This window comes from Galeopterus variegatus, unplaced genomic scaffold (genome assembly GCF_000696425.1).
Source record: "Galeopterus variegatus unplaced genomic scaffold, G_variegatus-3.0.2 Scaffold5866, whole genome shotgun sequence".
Taxonomy (NCBI): Eukaryota; Metazoa; Chordata; class Mammalia; order Dermoptera; family Cynocephalidae; genus Galeopterus; species Galeopterus variegatus.
In genome coordinates, this window is record NW_007731977.1 from 62,933 (window position 1) to 83,997 (window position 21,065).

A 21,065-nucleotide genomic window follows, 5' to 3' on the forward strand; every position below is an offset into this window, starting at 1 on the left:
AGATAGTAATAACTTTTAAGATTAGAGGTGTGCTTTTCATCTAAGTTAAGCATTCTTGTATCTAAGGTTGTGTTTTAACTCAGACTCTTCCATATCACCATTTTGCTGTCTGACTTTAGCAGAATGGAATTTGGCACAGATAGAATTCTCAAACACATTTAATTCCAGATGGTTTTATATGACTTGCATTTGAGTTCTGTGCACATGTACCATTTTCCAAAGAACATAACAAATGACCTAAAGAGCCATTTAAGATATGTTACATGAAGGCTTTGTCAGAAATGACAGTGGTTATTTATTTATGTATGTAATGTTTTCCTTTTTGTAGATGACCGTCGTGATGTGAGTAGGTATGGAGAAGATAATAGAGGATATGGCGGGTCACAGGGAGGAGGTAGAGGGCGTGGGGGATATGACAAGGATGGAAGAGGTCCTATGACAGGATCAAGGTAAGTACTTAGATATAGATGCCTACATATCTTTTTTTTTTTTTTGGCTGTTACTTAGCTGGTTTGATGCCAACATTTAATTTAGTTAAAAGGCTTAAAGAAGGGATTCTGTTGTAAAGAAGAGGACAGAGATTCAACATTTGTTTTGAGTCTTAAGATCTCACATAAATTACCTTAGAATAGATTATGTTAGTAGTTACTTAATGTGGAGTATGCTAAACATCAGTAGAGAAAAGTCCCGTGATATGGTGTGGTTAAACCACTTGACTGTGTTTTTTTCTGTCAGAGCTAGAATCTAAACTTCTTTAAGAGATGACTCTGGGAAATCAAAGGGTTTTATATGTAAAAAATAAAAGGTAAGTTAATTCTAAATTGGGGGACAGAGAGGCTATTTCTTAATCTTGACTCCCAGTAGGAAGGGAAAGTATTAGGAGACAATAGCAGAGTAGAAAGGTGGGATTGGCAAATAAGAGAAAGATTTAATGTAATTAAGCTGTTTTGTCCCCTTTCTTAAATAAATACTTACTGAAATAATTAGTGTAATATCATATACCATTGTGTATTTTATCTGGACTAAGCTGTGAGGAAGGGATGACTTTAATTCAGCTTTTTTCCCTCCTGTTGCTAGTGTTATTCGGTTTTGGTATTTACTTATGTAAATAAGTTTATGTCATGAAAGTTGGTTTTAAAATTACTTTTAGGTATATATTTAAGTTTAGCACTTTGGCCCTAAAAGCAGGAATGAAAAAGTAGTTGACATCTGTCCTTAAGTGAGGTTTGCAGTTGCAAATTTGTGTGTAAAACACATAGGCTAAAAAATAATTTATGTCTTTGGGAATTGAAATTGTCAGTGGCCCGTAACTGATACTAGTTACTAATATATCAGTACCAGTTCACTCCCCTGAGATGACCTGAGAAACAAAACTGGTTACTTACAAACTGTTATTTCTTCAAGTGAGCCAGGAATTTGATTTCACTGACTTGTATTTCTCTACTTTTAGTGCTTTGATATTATTGAAAGACCAAAGTCTAAAAATATTTGAAAAGTTTCATAAGACTTCTTTCGATTGATAGCCAAAGTCAGCTACCAAAGTAAAGCAAATGTATTGTATGCCTCTTCATTATCAAAGAGAGCAGTCTGCCATCATGCATATATACATGAACAATTTAAAGTGATTTAAATGGTGTTTACTCTATACCTAATAGCCTCCCTCCTACCTAAAACAGAATCTCAATCAAGATAACAGGTGTATTAATTTAATTTTCTAGTTAATGTTTTAAATAATTGGCTGCCATGGAATGTGATATGTTTTATAGTACATCATAGATTTAATTTTCTTCATAAGGAAGTTATAATTATATCCTAATAGATTATCTATTAAACTATGCCTGTGTCTGACTGATAATGGTGGAATCCTGCTTTCCAGGAGGAAGAGGATAGGGAATGGGTAGGAAAGTCTTTATATTTTCTCATCTGTGAGATATGATTCATCTTACAACCATAGGGTTAAAAGGACCTTGAATGATCCTTCTGATAAAGAAAGGGAAGGAGTACCTTAACCAAACCAGGGGTCCAATTTTTAAGCACTTTTACAATTCCTTGGCAGTGTGTTTCATTATGAAATTTGTGGCCCAAATACTGATTCATGAACTAGGTTTTTGATTTTCTGTTAGAACCCCTTCATACAAAATGTTATGTAGAAGGCCAATATATATTTGGTCAAAATGATGCTAATCTGGTTTAAGTGGGGGTAAGATTGGGGGAGGGAAGGGTCTTCAGTCTTGCCCTACCCACCACCCTTGCCAGTGCACCCTACCAACCCTCCCCCTCCCTCCTCACCAATCCTTCCCCTCTCTCTTCACCAACACTCCCACTCCCTCTCCAACCCTCCGAGGTCAATAAATAGGATATTCACAAAAGACCTTTTCTAGAAATCCATATGGATAGTGATTATTCTCTACGTTGGGTTGGCAAACTTTTTATATTAAAGACCAGATAGTAAATGTTTTAGTGCTTGCAGGCCTCATGGTTTCTGTTGAAAGTATTCAGCCCTGCCCTTGGAGCACGAAAGCAGCCGTAAATAATATATAAATGAATAAACATGGTTGTGTTTCAATAAAGCTTCATTTACGGATACTGAAATTGGAAGTTCATATAATTTTCATGTGTCACAACATCTTGTTCAAGATATGCTTTTTAGCTTATTTATTGGGGTGTAAAGCATTTTGAATTTGAGTATAAATGCCCAGTTTGAAAACTTTTCTCACACTTGGTTTTGCATTTAAGTACCAAAAATACCCAGACGTTTTTCATTAGTCTTCATCAACCATTTGTGTTTCTATTTATCTTATGTAAAAATAGCAAGGTTGAAAATATTACCTTTTGGGGGCTGTTTGAAGACTATCTGGCATTAGTTGGGATTATATTTAAAGAAGGGACGTAGTTCGTGGGTGAGAGATATATGGTCAAGGATGGAATGTTCTTAGACTTATAGATTGTATGATTGCTTGGCTGTAGGAAGAATTCTGACCCAAAGGAAGCCAACAGCTTTCTAAATATGGAAGAGAGAAGGATGAATATTATAGGGACTACAGGGAACTTAATCTTTTTCTTTTAAAAAGCAATTGTAGCAAAAAAGATTGAACTTCTTATTGTCATCTAAATTTTTTTTTTAAAGATGACTGGTAAGGGGATCTTAACCCTTGATTTGGTGTTGTCAGCACCACGCTCACCCAGTGAGCAAACCGGCCATCCCTATATGGTATCTGAACCTGTGGCCTTGGTGTTATCAGCACCGCACTCTCCCGAGTGAGCCACAGGCCAGCCCTTTTCATCTAAAATTGACATTGACATCTTAGTGGACAAGAAGCTAAGGCTATAAATTCTCCTAGTGTTTTTAAAATTTTAGCTTTGTGATTAATACCTTGCAAAATTACCAGAACTGCGTAGATAATTGTTTTTCATTATTAGAATGTCACCAGGTTAAATAGTTGTTTCAGGCTTTACTAGGTAAAGCCTTAAATTATCCTGAATTTTGAGTGTCTTCTCCCCCTTACAGGAATGTTTAATTAGCTCCTTTAAAAATGTGTATATGTTCTGGTGACAGTCTAGAATAGCATTGACCAACAAATATAATGTGGGTCATAAAATGTAAGCCATATATTCTTATGTAATTTAAAATTTTCCAGTATCCATATTAAAAGGAAAACAACAGAAATACCAACAGGTGAAATTAGTTTTAATAATGTAATTTACTTAACCCAATATATCTAAAATATTTCATCATGTAATTAGTGTAAAAATTCTTAATGAGTTATAGTGAACATTCTTTTTTTTGTACTAAAACTTAGAAATTCATTATGTATTTTACATTTAGAGCATATCTGAATTTGGATAGCCACATTTCAAATGCTCAACAGCAATGTAGCTAGTGGACGCTGTGTTGAACAGTGCAGCTCTGGAGTGTTAGATTGGCTTGGTTCCTGAAAGTTGATAAATGCTGAATCCAGAAAGCCTTTTGCCACACATAAGACGTGGGAGGAAATAAAATGTAAATATAGCTACTGTTGAAAATGTTATTTAAATCCAGTGAGTCATTTACTCTTGGAATTAATGTTGGTCTTTACTTCACACCAAAAAATAGTGTTCTGGATTCACTAGCATGAAAACTCGAGCACAGCACAGGTTTTTAAACTAATATTTTCAATTTTTAGCTCAGCCCCTTTTTCTCTCTAGATACTGAATTTTTTAGGAATAAAGATTCCTGCACTGTCCTTTAACTTCTTGATGGTTTTAGTCCTTGAATGGATGCATTTGGATTTTTTTTTTTTAATTAAAGATTGGGAATAGAGATTCTGTCAAAGAACTTTTTCTCTTGACAAGAATCTGAGATTGAATCTGTCGTCTTCTCTAAGTAATACTGCAATGGTGAAAGAACCCTCAGTCTACCCCTAGGGTAGGCTGCTCATTGTGGTTTTGAACTTGGGAGAACCACCTCCATAGTTGAGTCAAGAATATGTAGCTAGTTTTCTTATGCAGGGAGCACTCAGCCAGTAAAGTTGATTATGCTTATATTATGTCTCTGCTAAGTGTCTACTACTTCATAAAATGTCCTTCAGGAATTCTTCATGTGTACATGTTTGGTGCTTTTTATGAGAATGGAAACAGATTTGTTGTGGCAACATTTCGAATCATAGATGTTCAGGCACCTTTGTGTCTTAATTTGCTGGTAAGGGCTTAGTATGTAGGAAAGGGACTTATAACTTGACTACAGGTTTGAAAGAAAGATTCTTAAACACAGGCACATCTTGTGTTACTATTTAATAGGGAGTACTACTTGAAGTTTATTTACTGTATTTAATATAATATAATAAATTTCCTAATAAGGGATTGTAATGTGACTAATACAGACTTTCCTAATAAGGAGAGAGAAATGGTTGAAACATTTGAACTTGAAAGAAAGCATCTCATAAAATTATAGCTTATATAGACTAGTGCTTCTCAGACTTTAATATGCATATGGATTACTTGGGGATCTTATTAAAAAGCAGATTCTGATTAAGTAGGCCTGGGTTGGGGCCTGATATCCTCCTCTTCTGAGAAGCTTACAGGCTGTGCTTACGTTGCTATTCCATGGGTCGCCCTTTGAGTAGTAAGGATGTAGACCCTTATTTTGTAAAGGAGAAAACTGAAGCCTAGGGAGAATAATTGAGTTGTCCAAATTTTTAATATCGATTAAAGATAATTAAGACTATACCCTGTGGTATTTCCATATTTATGGCCACTATGTTGAAATCTTCAGTTGTCTTATTTTCAAAGGAAATGCTCACTAAAGATACCAAGTTAACGTGTCATTATATGGAGGAATAGGAAGTTATAATATATATTATATTATATATATTTATTTATATCCCTTTCTTTTTGCAGAGGTGTTTTTGGTTTTTTGTTTTGTTTTGTTTTGTTTTGTTTTTTACTGTTCAAAGTTATGTTGCTGGCCAGAATGGAACTAGCTGATATATGAAATTGCATATTTTCGTTCCATTGTGACCAGATAAATAATTTGGTATTCCATTAAGATGACAGCAAGGCAATCTCTTCTAGCACTTAACTTGTGAAAACAGTGACCTCCAATTTCCTGTTTTTAATGTCTGCTTTATCCTCCTGACATGCAAATGTGAGGTTAAAATTGTCGCTAGTTCTTTTCTCATCACTTTTTGGAGTTCTAATGATCATCTTTGAAGAAATCTGAGGTATCTAGTAATAAGATTTTCAGCAGTTAACCTCAAGAACCCTGTCGACTTCCCTTTCTTAAAAAGTTAAGCAGTGATATACGTATCATTTAGAAGTGTAGGGAGGGCTTGGGTACTGTTCTGAAGTAGGGGTTTTAGAGACTTCAGTAGCAAACTATGTATATGTAGGACCTGGGTTCCATATTGTTGACATAGTCTTAAAGTAGCCTTTATTCTCTTGCTTTAAAAGGCTACCTGGAAATCATATACAAATTAAATTAAAATGCATGTGTTTGTACCCAAGTCGGTTGGAAGGGGAAATATTTTTACATCAAGATAGTGGAATAGTTTTATTATAAAGGGAGAATGCGTTTTCATTTAGTCAGAGTGGTTTTTCTCAGGATGGCTTAGAAAAGCCATCTAGAGGATAGGATAATCATTAAAGCAGAGGTTTTTAAGCAGTGAAAGACAGTAGTATACTGAATTAACTTCTTGGGTTATAGAATAAGATTATTAGTAGTAGATCAGTTATGACCATCTGAAAGCTTTGGGTCTTTTTATTTCAATGTCAGCACATGGATTTCAGAGGATTATGTAATTCAGTCAAGAGAAACAAGCTTTTATTGGGTGGGTATTTAAAGATTTTTTTGGTGAGAGAGACCTTAGATTTCTTACATAGAGCTATGCACACAAGAATCATTGACTTATCTGGCAGTGGACTTTATTTGCCAAGTCAAGTCATCACCTTGTGGGCACCTGCAGTATTGTAGTATGCTGCATTCTGTTTCTAATATGTGCTACTGATTGGTGTATGGAGCATTTGGCAGCATGAACCTCAGTAGTTCTGATGTGATGAGATCTACTCTATTATAGTGGGTATGGAATAGGAAAGCATTTTTAATTTATGCTTCTTTTAGTCCTTATTTAATCAGATTTTTGAATGATTTGAAGTTTTAAGACTACTTTCAGGCTTACTTTTGTGTATATTCGTACCTCACTTTCTTTAATTCATCTCATAAAACCCACTATTTTGTATCACAGCAGAACCTAATATTCAGGTTTTTACCTCTCCCATTCTGCTATCAAAATCTTAACCTTTCTTTATATTCTTCTAGTCTTTTTCCCTTTACTCATATTTTAAAACTTTCCCTCAGGGAGGAATACTTGATCTATTTTAGCATTCTTCATGCTATGTGTCCAGCTTTAAGTTATGGTTTGAATGGTATCCCTTTGGCTTGGGGTTGGGAAGATTTTAAAATAATATATTAGATATGTTATGTAATAAGCTTGAAAAGGCTTCTTGTGGAAATAGAGCCTTGGGAAAACACTTAGATGGAAACGACATTTTGAAGTCTATAAAATGGAATTTACTGGAAAGTTAGAGGTGCTACTGTTTTCCTAGGCACTCTACTTGTGAGAGTTAAGTGTAGATTGAGCCCAGGGCTCAGCACATTAGAGACTTAAGGAAGAAATCATTTCTTCAATTTTTCCTCTGCAGTGGTGGTGACCGCGGTGGCTTCAAAAATTTTGGTGGTAAGTGCTGAGTATCCCAAAATGTTTCAGTGGAAATGCTATATAAATCTAAAAGCCACCAGTATTCCACAGATGCAGTTTAAGCCCATTCTTATTCTTTTGAGGCTGGTATGTGTTGTGTGCTTAAAAAAATTATATATATATATACACACATACACACATATATATATCAAAGTAAACATTAAAAAGCCAGAATTGATCTTGAATAGTCCAATGGGTTCACACAGTGAATTTGCATGAAAGAGTCTGGTGACCAATGAATGAGACCTTCACTGGATTTTGACAATATTTTTTTTTATAAAGGTAGCTGACGTGGTGTTTTTTAATTATTAGGGTTTTCAATCAGCCTTCACAACCAGAGCTTAACAAAAGTGATACTAGTATAATGCCACAGTGGCAGGTGCCGTCTAGGACAAGTTTAAGGAAATGTTGACATTCATCTTGATTTCTTAAACTTTTAGTAAAACTTAATTTATATATTTACTTTGTAAATCTTGATGTTGACTTTCAAAGATTTTGGAAATATTGACTTTTCATTGACTTGGCTTAATTATTACTATTTTTTTTTATGATTTCAAATGAATTGCCTTAAATAGCTTTTTTTTTCTTTTTTTTTCCCCTTAGGTCACAGGGATTATGGACCCAGACCAGATGCTGGTAAGGTTTATGGTAGTTTGTGGCTATGTAGTTAAGAAAATATTAGTTTTTATTTTTTGAAGGGAAAAGTGTATGTGTTTGGAGGGGTTATTAATATAGGAGGAAGGTTTAGTTTGATAGTGCTGCCAGAACTAGGGACTTCATTTCTAAAGAAATGCCAGAAAGAAAAATTCAGGAATTGATGGGAAAGTTTGCTGGGGAAAATCGCTATGTTTGTGCTTTCTCATGTTCCGCTTTTTCTTCTTTGAAGAAATATTTGAATTTTTACTGCTAATGAGCATTAATTATTTAATTATTTCAAATCAGATTTAATGAAATAATTGTATCATTGGGTAATTAGAAGTAGAAAAGCTGTGCTTAAGAAAATCCTATTCTGGATTGGTAGTTTACTTAGTGGGCTTGAGAAACCTGAGAGTTTTGAGAGAATTGTCTCTCAATTGTCTCTTGTAAATGAGAGAATTGTCTTACTCTGGGTAGAGGTCACTAATTTTATATGGCTTTTTATTTTTAAATGAAATTCAAGGCTACAGATATACTGGCGGAGCCTTTTGAAAGTTATCATTTAGAGATTAAAAATCTATTTGAGCCAAAAAATTTTAATATGTATCGAAATCAGAACTTTTGTTTTTGTTAAGATGCCAAAGTATTCTATATGGATGGCAATTTCTGAGTTATCCTTTGATGTACTGAATTTTTTGTACATCTTTCTTACTTTGTTGTACTAAACCAAAAGTGTACGTGTAAGGTAAGGTGTGTGTACAAGGTGCCTCTACGCTCTGGTATATATACAAAGCTTATTGAAATGAATGGGAAGCTAGCAATTCTGCTTGGCTTGCTTGGAAGTCCAAAGTATCAGATTTGGGGAATTTACTACTAGAGAGCCTTAAAAGAATTAAAGTTCTCCAGAGAAAGGAATGGTAATTTAAACTAACTCTTTTCATCTTTTCATGAGCTTTAGTCCTGTATCTGAATCTGAAGAATGAGATTTGTAAATCTCCCTTAATTGATCTTAGATGTATTTCACATAGTGTGAACTTGATCCACTTTACCTAAAATTTGGTTGTAAGAATTGTCTACTACCAAATAACTATTGTGAACACTTTACATGTTGATATAAGAGTCTTCTTATATCGGTCCTTTCCTTTTGGTCATAGAAACAGTTGAATATTGGACAATAAACTTATTGTTCTTGATTACTAAACAGGATATAGTAAAACCAAGGAATATGTAAAATTAACCATAACTTTTTTTCCCTTAGATTCAGAATCTGATAATTCAGATAACAACACAATCTTTGTGCAAGGACTTGGGGAGGGTGTATCTACAGATCAAGTGGGGGAGTTCTTTAAACAAATAGGAATTATCAAGGTGAGTAAAAAGTATGGCTTATGTTGAAAATTTCATAATTATTGACATATTCTGGTCAAGATACATAGATTTTATAATAAGCCTGTATACTCCAAAAAAGGCTTGTCTCTTAAAATCCTCTGATGTACATGCTTACCTTTGTCTGTAGATTTTTACTAAATTTACGAAAATTTTTTTTCCATGCTAGTGTTTACCTTCCCACAGTCTACCCGTGCTTTAGCTTTAGTTGTAGGGCTCTGAAAATAGTCTTTGCCTCCCTCCTAAAATTGTGAGAACCAAAGGAGATTGTGAGAACATTTTATGGATTCTCAAATGCCAATATATGCAAACTTAAGTTGTTACTAACAATTTTTTGTGTATTTAATGTCTACACTACACAGTAGCCCAATATATAATGTTATTTTATAATTGTTTATTGTTCATTTAAGTGTCTTATGCACTATTAATTTCATGAATATATTTTTTATCTCTTCAACTAGAAAGCATGCTTTAGAGCAGTGTTTAGTAGATAGTAGCACTTGCTTGAAATCAGTTTGCTTTTGTCCTTGTTTTGGTGTCTGTGGAATTAATATTTTTTTTCTTCTTGGGGAGTTATAGTTTTTTAAGAAATTAATTATACATGAAATATGTGAAAAATGTGCACAATTTTGGTAAAGTAAAAATTCTCCCTTGTTTTCTTACCCCTATTAGCCAAATCCCAGTGTACTCACACCTTAGTGGTAATCTATTGATTTGCTTAGTGAGCATCTTCCTTTTTAAAATGTTCAACAGGGTATATATTTACATGAAACATTATCTACATTTAATTTGGGGCATTTAAAGAAATTATACATAGATTAAACAGTATACTATATCATTTTTGTAGATTGATTTTCACTTTAGCTTGAACAGTTTTCCTTTTCCGAACCGATAGATAACTTCATTTTTATATTAGCCGCATAGTATTTTGTAGTATGGATGTGTGAATTTTTTAAAAAATAAATATTTAATTACCTAAATGGTACATGATCACTTATTCTTAAAATGCTAACACCAACTTGTTTTTTCTCAGACAAACAAGAAGACCGGAAAACCAATGATAAATCTTTACACAGACAAGGACACAGGGAAGCCAAAAGGAGAGGCAACAGTGTCATTTGATGACCCTCCTTCAGCTAAGGCAGCCATTGACTGGTTTGATGGTATGCCTTATTTATAGTTTTCAACATGAAGTTTTTTTTTTTGTTGTTTGTTTGTTTTTTAAAAAAGATGACTGGTAAGGGGATCTTAACCCTTGGCTTGGTGTTGTCAGCACCATGCTCAGCCAGTGAGCTAACCGTCCACCCCTATATAGGATCCGAACCCGTGGCCTTGGTGTTATCAGCACCACACTCTCCCGAGTGAGCCACGGGCCGGCCCGGCTGGAGTTTTTATATACGTTTAGAAATGAGCTCTATCCTTGTTTGTCTAGAATATTTCCTTGTATCATGCCTTGTGCATGAGGACATCCTGATATAGGTGTAGAGAGTTGGCCCTGTTGACTGTGTATTCTTTTTAAATTTAGATTAATTTCCTTTCAAATATAAAGTTAATACATGCTTAGAAGAAATAGCAAGACTTTTTTTCCCCACTGAAAATAGGAAAATAAGGGAAAGTAGAAGAAATGAGTAAGGTATTCATAGTCCTCTACTCAGAGACAGCCACTGATATTTTTTATTAATTTTTCTTCTTGTCTTTTAAAATGTGTTTTTAAGTTTATTATGATGCTCCAAATATGGGTTTTTATCTCATACTTTTTTAATTTAACATTTTAACATAGTCATTTCCCCATGTTATTACAAATTGATTCTTTTTCTTTTACCCTAAAGTATTAGTCCATTTTTGTTGCTTATAACAAAATACCTGACACTGGGTGATTTATAAAGAAAAAAAATTTGTTTACCATTTCTGAGGCTGGGAAGTCCAAAGTCCATATGGTGGCGACAGTGACCCAGGGGTCTCACATTGCAAAATGGTGGAAGCAGAGAGGCAGACTTTCCTCTTCTTTTAAAGCCCTCAGAACCATGCCCCTAACCACCATTTTTAATTCATTCAGTTCAGCATGGTCCTACAATCTAATCACCTCTTCAAGGCTCCACCTTTGAATTACCATGATAGGATTTTCCATCCTCTTAACAGTCACAGTAGAAGCTGTTTCCAATACATAAAACTTGGGGAACACAATTCAAGCTTCATTGAGTTTCAGGGGACACAATTCAATCCACCACACCTAATTTAATAATAGCTAACACTGCATGTTTACGTTGGTTTATGAACTAGGCACAATTCTAAGAGCTTTACATGATTAACTCAGTTTAATCTTCATAGTAACCCTATGAGATATATGCCATGTTATTACCATTTTACAGGTGATGAAACTGAGGTACAAAGAAGCTAAGTAATTTCTAAGATCACAGGAGTAAGTGACAGGGTAGGGTTCAACCTCAGGCAGGCTGGCCTCACTGTTTCCAAAGTACTAATTCATGCTGATTGATAGACTCTTGAGGTCCTTTCCAGTTATGAGATTATTGCACCTGTGTCTTCCAAAACACAATTCTATTTCGTTACTTCTTCGAAGATTGTGATACCCTAAATGTCTGTTCCCACCTCCATATTCTTTACTTTTTTTGCTGTAATTTGTCAGGCCTCATAACTTTGCTCTTGAAGGCTAAGTTCGTTCTTCCTTACTTTGCTGCATTTTTCATATTTCTGTGAATCATAAAGCAATTTGTTTTGTTTATGGTATGTTAAAAAATTATTGCAACTTTCACCTACAGGGCATATGAGCCTCTTAAGCCTAACTCTGTAGTTCACATCTTTATCAGGTCTTATTACAGCTTTTAGAATACTGATCAATGAGTTGCTTCCTATGTCAAAATACTTGTCATACCATTTGGCATCATGGGAAGATGTTAGCTACAATGACTAGGGTTTTGGTCCGGGAGCTAAGTCTCCTGAATTCGTAACCATTTTGTGAATCTTCGGTTACCTTTCCTTATACATCAGTTTTCTTGTTTAATATAAAGTAGAAAGACTCATTCCTCTCTCTAAGACCCTGGGGCAGCAGAATATGTGCATGTGTGCATGTATGTAAGTTATCACATGTATGTTCACATGTAATTTTTAAGGATATCACTTACACATGGTAAAAAAAAAATTCAAGTGTTACCAAGGGTATATGGTAAAAAATTAGTTTCTTTTCTGCCTTAACCACCAGTAATCTCATTTCCCCTCCTGAGAGGTAAGCGCAGCAGGCAGTGTATATACAAATATACGTGTGGATATATAGGTACACGTGCATACACATACTTATTCCCTTTAAAAAACAGAAATGGTAGCATACATCACATATTGTTCTACGTTGGCTTTTTTCATGTGGGCTTGTTTTTTAAGCTTAGTAAGTTTAGTAAGAAGTGACTATCTCCCAATAGCAGATCAGCTGTATTTAATAGCTTGTCATATTTTAGCATTCTTACCTTGACTCTTTGGAACACTCGTGTTTAAATTTGTTAGGACATGCCATTTATTTCTCTGAAACTCAAAATTTTGAAGACAGTTTTATATTTTTGTTGGGAGGTGGAGGTGTGGAATAGCATTTCTTCAAAACCATTTTCTTTTTTCTTAGGAAAAGAATTCCATGGCAACATCATTAAAGTGTCATTTGCCACCAGAAGACCTGAATTCATGAGAGGAGGTGGAAGTGGAGGTGGGCGGCGAGGTAAGATACTTGCTGCTCACAGGCCTTGATTTTATACAAAAGGTTTCAATTTGAGTCCATGTTCTGTGCTTATTTGTATGAACTTGCTACTCCTTTCTCTTCCTAGGTCTTTTTCCTTCTATCTTAAAATGAGGGCAGATACTGAATAGGAGATTAGGTAAATGAAATGTCATAATAGTTAAGAAAGTAGTGGGAGAAGGTCATAGAAATACCTTTGGAAAGCCGTGTAGTAGTTTGTTCTCTACCTGGAAGTCAGGAGGAAATTGTTCAAATAATACCTAATTAGGTAGTTAATCTGACTAGTTTTTAAGGTCCCTGTTATAGTTACTGCTAGCTTCTTTATTTCTAGTGGGTTCATTTTCTCAAATTTGGAATTTGTCTTCTCATTAAGCCTTTATCACTGAGATTCTCAGACTAAACAGAGTATTCTAGAAAGTGGACTTTGAAGTTTTTTAGTGCATTATTTGCACTGTAATCTGTACCTGGGGTCTGTTCTTACATTTCCTGCATTTACTGAGTAAAGCCCCAAATCAAGGAATTACAAAGTCCTGCTGTAACAGGTTAATTTGGGGGGAGGTGGTAGCTGCCCAGGTATTGATGGGCACTTGCTCTTATTTCTTTCATCTGGTACTTTTCCTCTGTTTTGTTAATGTCTGCTGCTGATTTTTCTCCTTGTTCTCCATTACCCCCAGGCCGTGGAGGCTATAGAGGCCGTGGAGGCTTTCAGGGAAGAGGTGGAGACCCCAAAAGTGGGGATTGGGTTTGCCCTAATCCGTAAGTATCCCATTTACCTTGATGGGAGTACAGGTTGGGATTGGGTTTGGAGGGTGCAAGAAGGGGTTCCGAATCCATTGGAAGCTATAGAGGATCATTTTATTTTCCTTCTTTTCTCAGGTCATGTGGAAATATGAACTTTGCTCGAAGGAATTCCTGCAATCAGTGCAATGAGCCTAGACCAGAAGATTCTCGTCCCTCAGGAGGAGGTAGCTCAGCTCTTTAATAGCATCTACATGGTGCTTATCTAACAACTAACATTGAGGAGGCTTTATTTTATTCTGCTGGCCTCACTGGTTTGCATTTCTACCTTGCAGATTTCCGGGGGAGAGGCTACAGTGGAGAGAGGGGCTACAGAGGTCGTGGGGGCAGAGGTGGAGACCGAGGCGGCTACGGTGGAGATAGAAGTGGTGGTGGCTATGGTGGAGACAGAAGCGGCTGCGGTGGCTACGGCGGAGATAGAAGTGGGGGTGGCTATGGTGGAGACAGAAGCGGCTGCGGTGGCTACGGCGGAGATAGAAGTGGGGGTGGCTATGGTGGAGACAGAAGTGGGGGTGGCTATGGTGGGGACAGAGGAGGTGGCTATGGTGGGGACAGAGGAGGTGGCTATGGTGGGGACAGAGGAGGTGGCTATGGTGGGGACAGAGGCGGCGGCTATGGTGGAGATCGAGGAGGCTATGGCGGAGATCGAGGAGGCAGCTATGGCGGAGATCGAGGTGGCTATGGCGGAGATCGAGGAGGCGGCTATGGTGGAGATCGAGGTGGCTATGGTGGAGATCGAGGCGGCTATGGTGGAGATCGAGGCGGCTATGGTGGAGATCGAGGTGGCTATGGTGGAGATCGAGGAGGCTATGGAGGAGATCGAGGAGGCTATGGAGGAGACCGAAGTCGGGGGGCCTATGGAGGAGACCGTGGTGGTGGCAGTGGTGGCGGTGGTGGCTACGGTGGAGACCGAAGTGGAGGCTACGGAGGAGACAGGAGTGGCGGCTATGGAGGAGACCGAGGTGGGGGCTATGGAGGAGACCGAGGTGGCTATGGAGGCAAAATGGGAGGAAGGTGAGTATTAGAATGCAACTGTTAACCTTTTTACCTCACTGCTCCTAGATTTTAGGGTTTGAGTCCTTTAGTCACATTTTCTTCCTCTTGTCTAACTTTTTGGAACTTGTATTTTCCATTGGCAATTCTGACAGTATAGATAGATCCATTTAGTTGTGCCTTAGCAATTTCTAAAGTTTGTTTTGGAAATTCTTATTCATAAATCTATATTTGGGTATGTGCATGTGTGTGTATTGTTTTTTCTCATAGCTAAAGATAATTGAGATTGTGAGATAAAACTTGAAACTATAGGTAAATCAGGGGTTCTTAGGAGAGAGCACACCTTTCATGGGGTGCTCTTTTTCAAATCATACGTGCTACCCTGCCTGCAGTTGTTTTTTCTGGAGATTCTTACAATATCTTTTCCAGATGAAAACTACTAATGGAGTGTGTTGTACACATGAATGGTCTGGAGGCAGAAAAAGTCGAAGAACCAATGATGTAAAATAACTTCAATTATTATACTAAGGATCTGTATGCCAGAGGCAGTATAGGGTAACAAGAATTGGTATAGTGTGGTTGAGAGCATGCAGTTGGGAGACAGATTGGGTTGAAATCCTGGCTCCACCACTAATTAGCTGTGTGACCTTAGGCAAATTACTTAGCCCTTTGGAGTATCAGTACTCTCATCTATAAAATGGGACTAATACCACCTACTCTGTAGAGTTGTATTAGATTACATTTTAACAGTTAGTTGCTGGCATATAATAAGCACTGTATAAGCACTGTTGCTGGCATATAATAAGCACTGTTAGCTATTAGTAAATATTAAGAGCCTAATTATCACCTGTTGAACATTTCTTTCTGTATGGCAGATACTGTGAAGTATCTTTATATACTTTATATACTTCTTGTCCCTCTTCAACCCCATCAGTTAAATGTCCCTCCCATTTTACAGAGTCAGAGACAATTAGTAACTTTTCCAAGGTCACACAGTAAGTGGCAGATCCAGAATTCATACATCAAAAGTGTTTGCTTGCTCATTTCACTGTGCCACTCTTCTGTTTAGAGTGTTGGAATTGGCACAGTTTCTGATCTCCTGAAATATTACAGTGATTTGGAGTCCTTATTCTAGGTGGAAAATTTTTAGGAGAGTGACAACAAAGCTTCCTTTAGGAACTTTGTGAGTCTTAAAGCTGATAAACTAGACACTTATTAAGTACCTTCTAGGAGTATAGAAATAAGTTAGGCATAGTGTCATCCTTACAGAGATTGTTTAGCTGATGCTAATCACCAGCATCCTTGTGTTCCCTTGGTAGAAAATTAGAATTTAGTCTGGCTCTTTATTTTTCATTCCTAGAAACGACTACAGAAATGATCAGCGCAACCGACCATACTGATGACTGTTTTGAATGTTCCTTTGTCTCTGACATGATCCATAGTGAAATTGCCAGAGTTTTGCCTGCTGCTTTCCTCGTGGCCTCTTCTTGGGTAGTGAAATTAAGTGACATTTTTATTTGGGTGGGAGGGCTGGGACAGTTTTTCTTTTAGAAATGTCCATTGAAATTTCCCCCTTTAGTTTCCAACCTTCTCCTTCCCAACCCTGAAGCTAAGTGCGTTGTAAAATATTGCCAAAATGGAAAGTGTTTTGTAATACTGCAATAAAAGCTGCTTGTTTTTGTGGACTTTTTTACATTAGTCCATTGTTCTATCACATTTAGGACTCAGTACAACAGATGCTCACCCTAAAGAATTAGGAAGTAAATTCTATGTTAGCAAATTAAAATTTACTTCTAAATATTTATTGAGCTCCTACTCTGTTTAGAATAGTATTTCCCAAGAATGGCTGCAAGTCAGAATCACCTGAGTAGTTTGTTGAAATTACTGAAATTCCTGATTACTGAGATCCATTAATAAATGGATCAGTATTCTAGGGCTGTATTATAGGGTAGTATTCTAGATGCTGGGAATATGGAGTTGCAAGGGCTAGGTAGGAAGAGTAAGGATTCAACAAGCCAGGGTTGATACAGTGTATGTGTATGTTATTTGCTGCTCATTAGAGAATTATTTATCCTACTCTCACTATGGGTAAGGCACTGGATCAAATGCTGGATGTGTTGCTGATGAAGTAAACAGACAGCCTAATCTGATAAGTGCTCCAGTAAGGAAGGATACAAGGTGCTTTGAGGGCTGATTTGAAGTACACTTAGTGTAGTCACTTGAGAGCAGGAAAACCTTGGTGAGTCGGGAGGGAAGAGTAGGAACTGGCCAAGTTTAGAGGCTGGGGTGAAGAAATGGGATTCCCAGCAGGAAACGAATGATACGAACAAATCAGGAGTTAAGAGAAATCAGATTACACCAATTCCACTGTTTACAGTCTTTTAATGACTCTCTATTTGGAGGCAGGTGAAAAACAAAATGCAAGGATCTTTTCGTACAGCTTGTTTACCTCTCCATCTTTTCTTTTGCATGCTCACCCTTGAACTATTCCCTCCAGTCACCAAGGAGACTTGGTGAACATGGTCTCCTTCCAGAGTTTGGGGGTCAGATAGGTGTAGATCTTGGGAGATGGCGTCAAAGGTGGCCTTGGCAAAGTTGCCCAGGGTGGCCATGCAGCCCCTGGCTGAGTTGTATCAGTTGACAATACCAGCCATCATTAGCAGCTTCTTGGTCACAGGCACCGAGATGATGCCAGTGCCTCTGGGGGCAAGGATGAGGTGCATCAGCACAGAGCCACAGTGGCCTATCACCTTGGAAGGGACAGTGTAGGGCTTGCCAGTCTTGTTCCTCCAGTAGCCTCTCTGCACCAGGACAATGGAAAGCTTGGCCAGGGTGATGGCCCCTCAGAAGAAGGTGGCTACCTCCTTGGAGCACTTAACATCCACACTGTTGTGGCCATTGTAGTCTCCAGTGGCAACAGATGCCTTGAACCTGGCCTGCTGGCTTGCTTGGGTCTGCTTTTGCACTGGCATAATCTTCAAAACCTCGTCCCTGAGGGATGTCCCCAGGAAAAAGTCTGATCTGACTCCTTGATGGGCAGGGAGTAGAGCGAGCTTTCCTCCAGGGATTTGATCATGTCCTTGACCAAGTGGCCCAGCTTGGTGTTGGGGGTCCACTGCTTGTCTGTGACCTTGCCTCCTCAGCCTTGCTTCCGTGAGCCACACAGCCCCAGCCCTGATCATGGCCATGACCCCAGCCTCCGGTGCCTCTGCCAAAGCCTCCACAATAGCTGCCATGGCCTCCCATTCTAGGGCCCCTTGTACCTCGAGGCCCTACCACTGCACCAGTGTCATCTGCCATTTGGTGTTCTCTCAGAAAAGAATCATAATTCTTAATAGAACCAAATTTGCTTCTGCTTCAGTATCTTTGCACATGCTCCTTATCTGGGATTCACTTTCCTCAGAAACCATGGCTGGTTCCTTTTCACAAATTCTGTCTTCCCTCCCTCCCTCCCAGGTCTTCCCTGGCGATCTTATCTAAAATATCGCCCCTCCCCAGTCACTCTCACTTCACTTCTTGTAATGTCTTCATAGTACTTACTAGTATTTGAAATGATCTTTTTGTAGTTTTTAATTTCTCTCTCCTGCGTTAGAATATAAGCTCCAGGAGAGAGTAGGGAACCCTAGCTGTTACTCATTGTTCTACCCCAGTTCCTAGAACAGTGTCAGGCACAGAGTAGGTACACAGTGAATATTGACTAAATTAATGAATACTACAGATAGAGATTTGAGTCATCAACATATAAATGGGAATTGAAATGATGAGAGTGGGTATGATTAAAATAAAACTGCCTAGAGCAGTGGCACTTCATCCTGTGTATTAGAATTAGCTAGGAAATTTTAAAAAATACAAGTATGTCTTGGCTCCACTCCAAAACAGTTAAATCTGTGAATGAGTCCTGGGCATGTTTAAAAAGAGGACCAGGTGATACTAGTTTTGGGGACAGTATGTAGAGAGAGAAGACCCAAGGACAGAACCCTGAGAAATACATTTAAGAGATGAGAAGATCCTGAAACAGACTGGGAATGGCCAGCAAGGTGTGGTCAATGAAATCCGAGGGAAAAGTGGATTTCAACAAAGGAGAAGCTAATGGTATCAAGTGCTCAAGCTGGGCCAAGTCATATAAAAGACAAAGCATTCATTACATTTATATAAAAGGTAGAAAGCTTTAATTACACCACACAGTGTGGAAGTTGTAAATTATTTTAGCACAGGATTTCTCAACCTTGGTACTATACTGACATTTTGGGTTGAGTAATTATTTGGGAGGCTGCTTTGTGCATTGCACCTTTAGCAGCGTCCCTGCCCTTTACTCACTAAATGTCAATAGCAGCCCCTGTCCCCCAAGTTGTGACAACCAAAAATGTCCCCAAATGTTGCCAGCTGTCTCCTTGGAGGCAAAATTGCCCCCAGTTGAGAACCACCTTAGCAAAAGCAGTTTTGGTAGGGAATTGAATTCCAAACCCAAACTGAAGTGGGATAATGAATAATAGAAATTGGAGAAATAGAGACAGGTAATGTGGACAACTATTCAAGAATCTTGATTATGAGGTGTGGGTAAAGCTGAGGTAATGTGAGAGGAGGAAGCATCTAAACAGGGATATGGCCTTGTTGGAGGTTATTTTTAAGACGGATGAAAATTGAGCATGTTTATATAATAGTTGGAAGAAAATGGGGATAATCAATATCCAAATCCCTTGAAAGAATGGCATCTGGAACACTGGTGAAGGATTTGCTTTAGAAGAAGAGAATGTCTCTTTCATTGTAATTAGGTGTAAGGATAGGTGCATATGCTGATAATAGTAACAAATGACTAACATTTATTGGGAGCTTACTGTGTGCCAGGAACTGTTATAAGGAATTTATGTGTATTAACTCATTTAATTCACAACAATCCTGTGAGGCCAGGAAGTATAGGGAGCATTTCACAGAAGGCGTGAATGTTGTAAATGATTTCAGTTGCCTTTGGGCAGGAGCTTTCCGGAGGGTGAACAATGAGGAACAGAGGCACTGAGAAGTTAAGCAACTTAGCCAAGATCACATCTCTAGTAAGTGACAGTCAGGATTCTAACCCAGGCATCTGGTCTTAGAACCTGTGTTCTTACCTAATATAAACGAAGGTGGTTAGAAGTTGAGGTAATTCCATCTGGTGTCTTTTTTTTTCCTGATGAGAAAGTATAATGGTCTGCTGAGAGTTGGGGGAAGAAATATGATAGAAAGTTTTAAGAGACTGCAGGAGGTATGGTAGAAGAGAAACCTTGAAATAACCACTGTGGGGAATAAGGGAGTGTTGTGGCTAGGAACCCATGAAATTGCCAGGCAACAGCAGGGGTTCAGTTAAGGTAGGGGGCAAGTATTTTGGAGTACCAATCTGTATGGATATGTGATTTTTCTCCAGCTTCGCTCAGCAACACGGTTTCAAGAACAGAGGCAGTTCGATTCAGGGTAGGGATTTTATTGCTCAGAGAGATAATAGTGGAAGTATGAGAAGAGTGAAGATAGTGGTTGATGGATGGGGTCCAGGCTGAGTAGGAAGAGAAAAAGTAAGAGGAAGTAATAGAAGGTAAGGAAGTCAAGAGCATAGTGTTATTGATGAGATTTAAAGAACTTGTAGTGGGGATAATAAGAGCTGGACAGATAGAAATTTTGAGTCAGAAAGTGAGATGTTTAAGATTTTGGAGATGGAGCAATTCCTGGGGACGACAAGGGCCAGGTGTGGCCATGGAAGTGGCAGCTGAAGCGAATGGAAGGGAAAAGTGTTTGTAGTTGAGATTAAAAACTGAGGGGTGGGGTGCTGGATCAAGGGATGCCATCAGGAAGACGACAAGACTAAGGATCAGGCAATGAATAAGAGGAAATGGGGAAGTGGGCCAGAGGGTGGTATACTTGGCTGGAGAGCCAGGACCCTCAAAGGAACACTTTTCTATATAAAGGTGTGGGACAGCGGTGACATTGGAAGGAATGTAGGAGAATGAGCAACACCTGAGAGATTTCAGGAAGAGGCCAGGTCAAGAGAGCACCAGACTTCAGTTACAGCAAAGAGATCAATGAGAATGTTCGAGGAAGAGGTGGAGGGTGTACATGCTTTTTGTTTGTCGTCAAAAAAATTCCAAGATCTCATTAGAAAGGTTTGGGACAGAGGAGAGAGAAGAGAGGGGCTTACATTTTGGATGGTGTCCAAGGATCAGTCCCAAGAGATCCTAATAAGGTTGAGACAAGTGGGCATCTTGGGGCTCTGAGAGAAGCTGGCCACTGCTTGGAGTAAGTATGATTATAAGATTGTT

General features: G+C 38.0%; 1 protein-coding gene across 2 annotated transcripts in view; it reads left to right on the top strand.

The window, feature by feature from the left end:
• The window catches only part of TAF15 (TAF15 RNA polymerase II, TATA box binding protein (TBP)-associated factor, 68kDa), a 29,714-nt gene extending 13,442 nt beyond the window's left edge, over positions 1–16,272 (top strand). The window contains exons 7-16 of one of the 2 annotated variants that reach the window (XM_008590127.1): positions 329–449; positions 7,177–7,211; positions 7,836–7,868; positions 9,127–9,236; positions 10,288–10,417; positions 12,880–12,972; positions 13,665–13,746; positions 13,867–13,955; positions 14,064–14,802; positions 16,142–16,272. In XM_008590127.1, the coding sequence (XP_008588349.1) occupies positions 329–449; positions 7,177–7,211; positions 7,836–7,868; positions 9,127–9,236; positions 10,288–10,417; positions 12,880–12,972; positions 13,665–13,746; positions 13,867–13,955; positions 14,064–14,802; positions 16,142–16,181 (1,472 nt within the window). In that variant the 3' untranslated portion in view covers positions 16,182–16,272. The remainder of the gene's footprint in view (positions 1–328; positions 450–7,176; positions 7,212–7,835; positions 7,869–9,126; positions 9,237–10,287; positions 10,418–12,879; positions 12,973–13,664; positions 13,747–13,866; positions 13,956–14,063; positions 14,803–16,141) is intronic. The other variant, XM_008590129.1, reaches the window with a different exon arrangement.
• Positions 16,273–21,065: the final 4,793 nt, after the last annotated feature.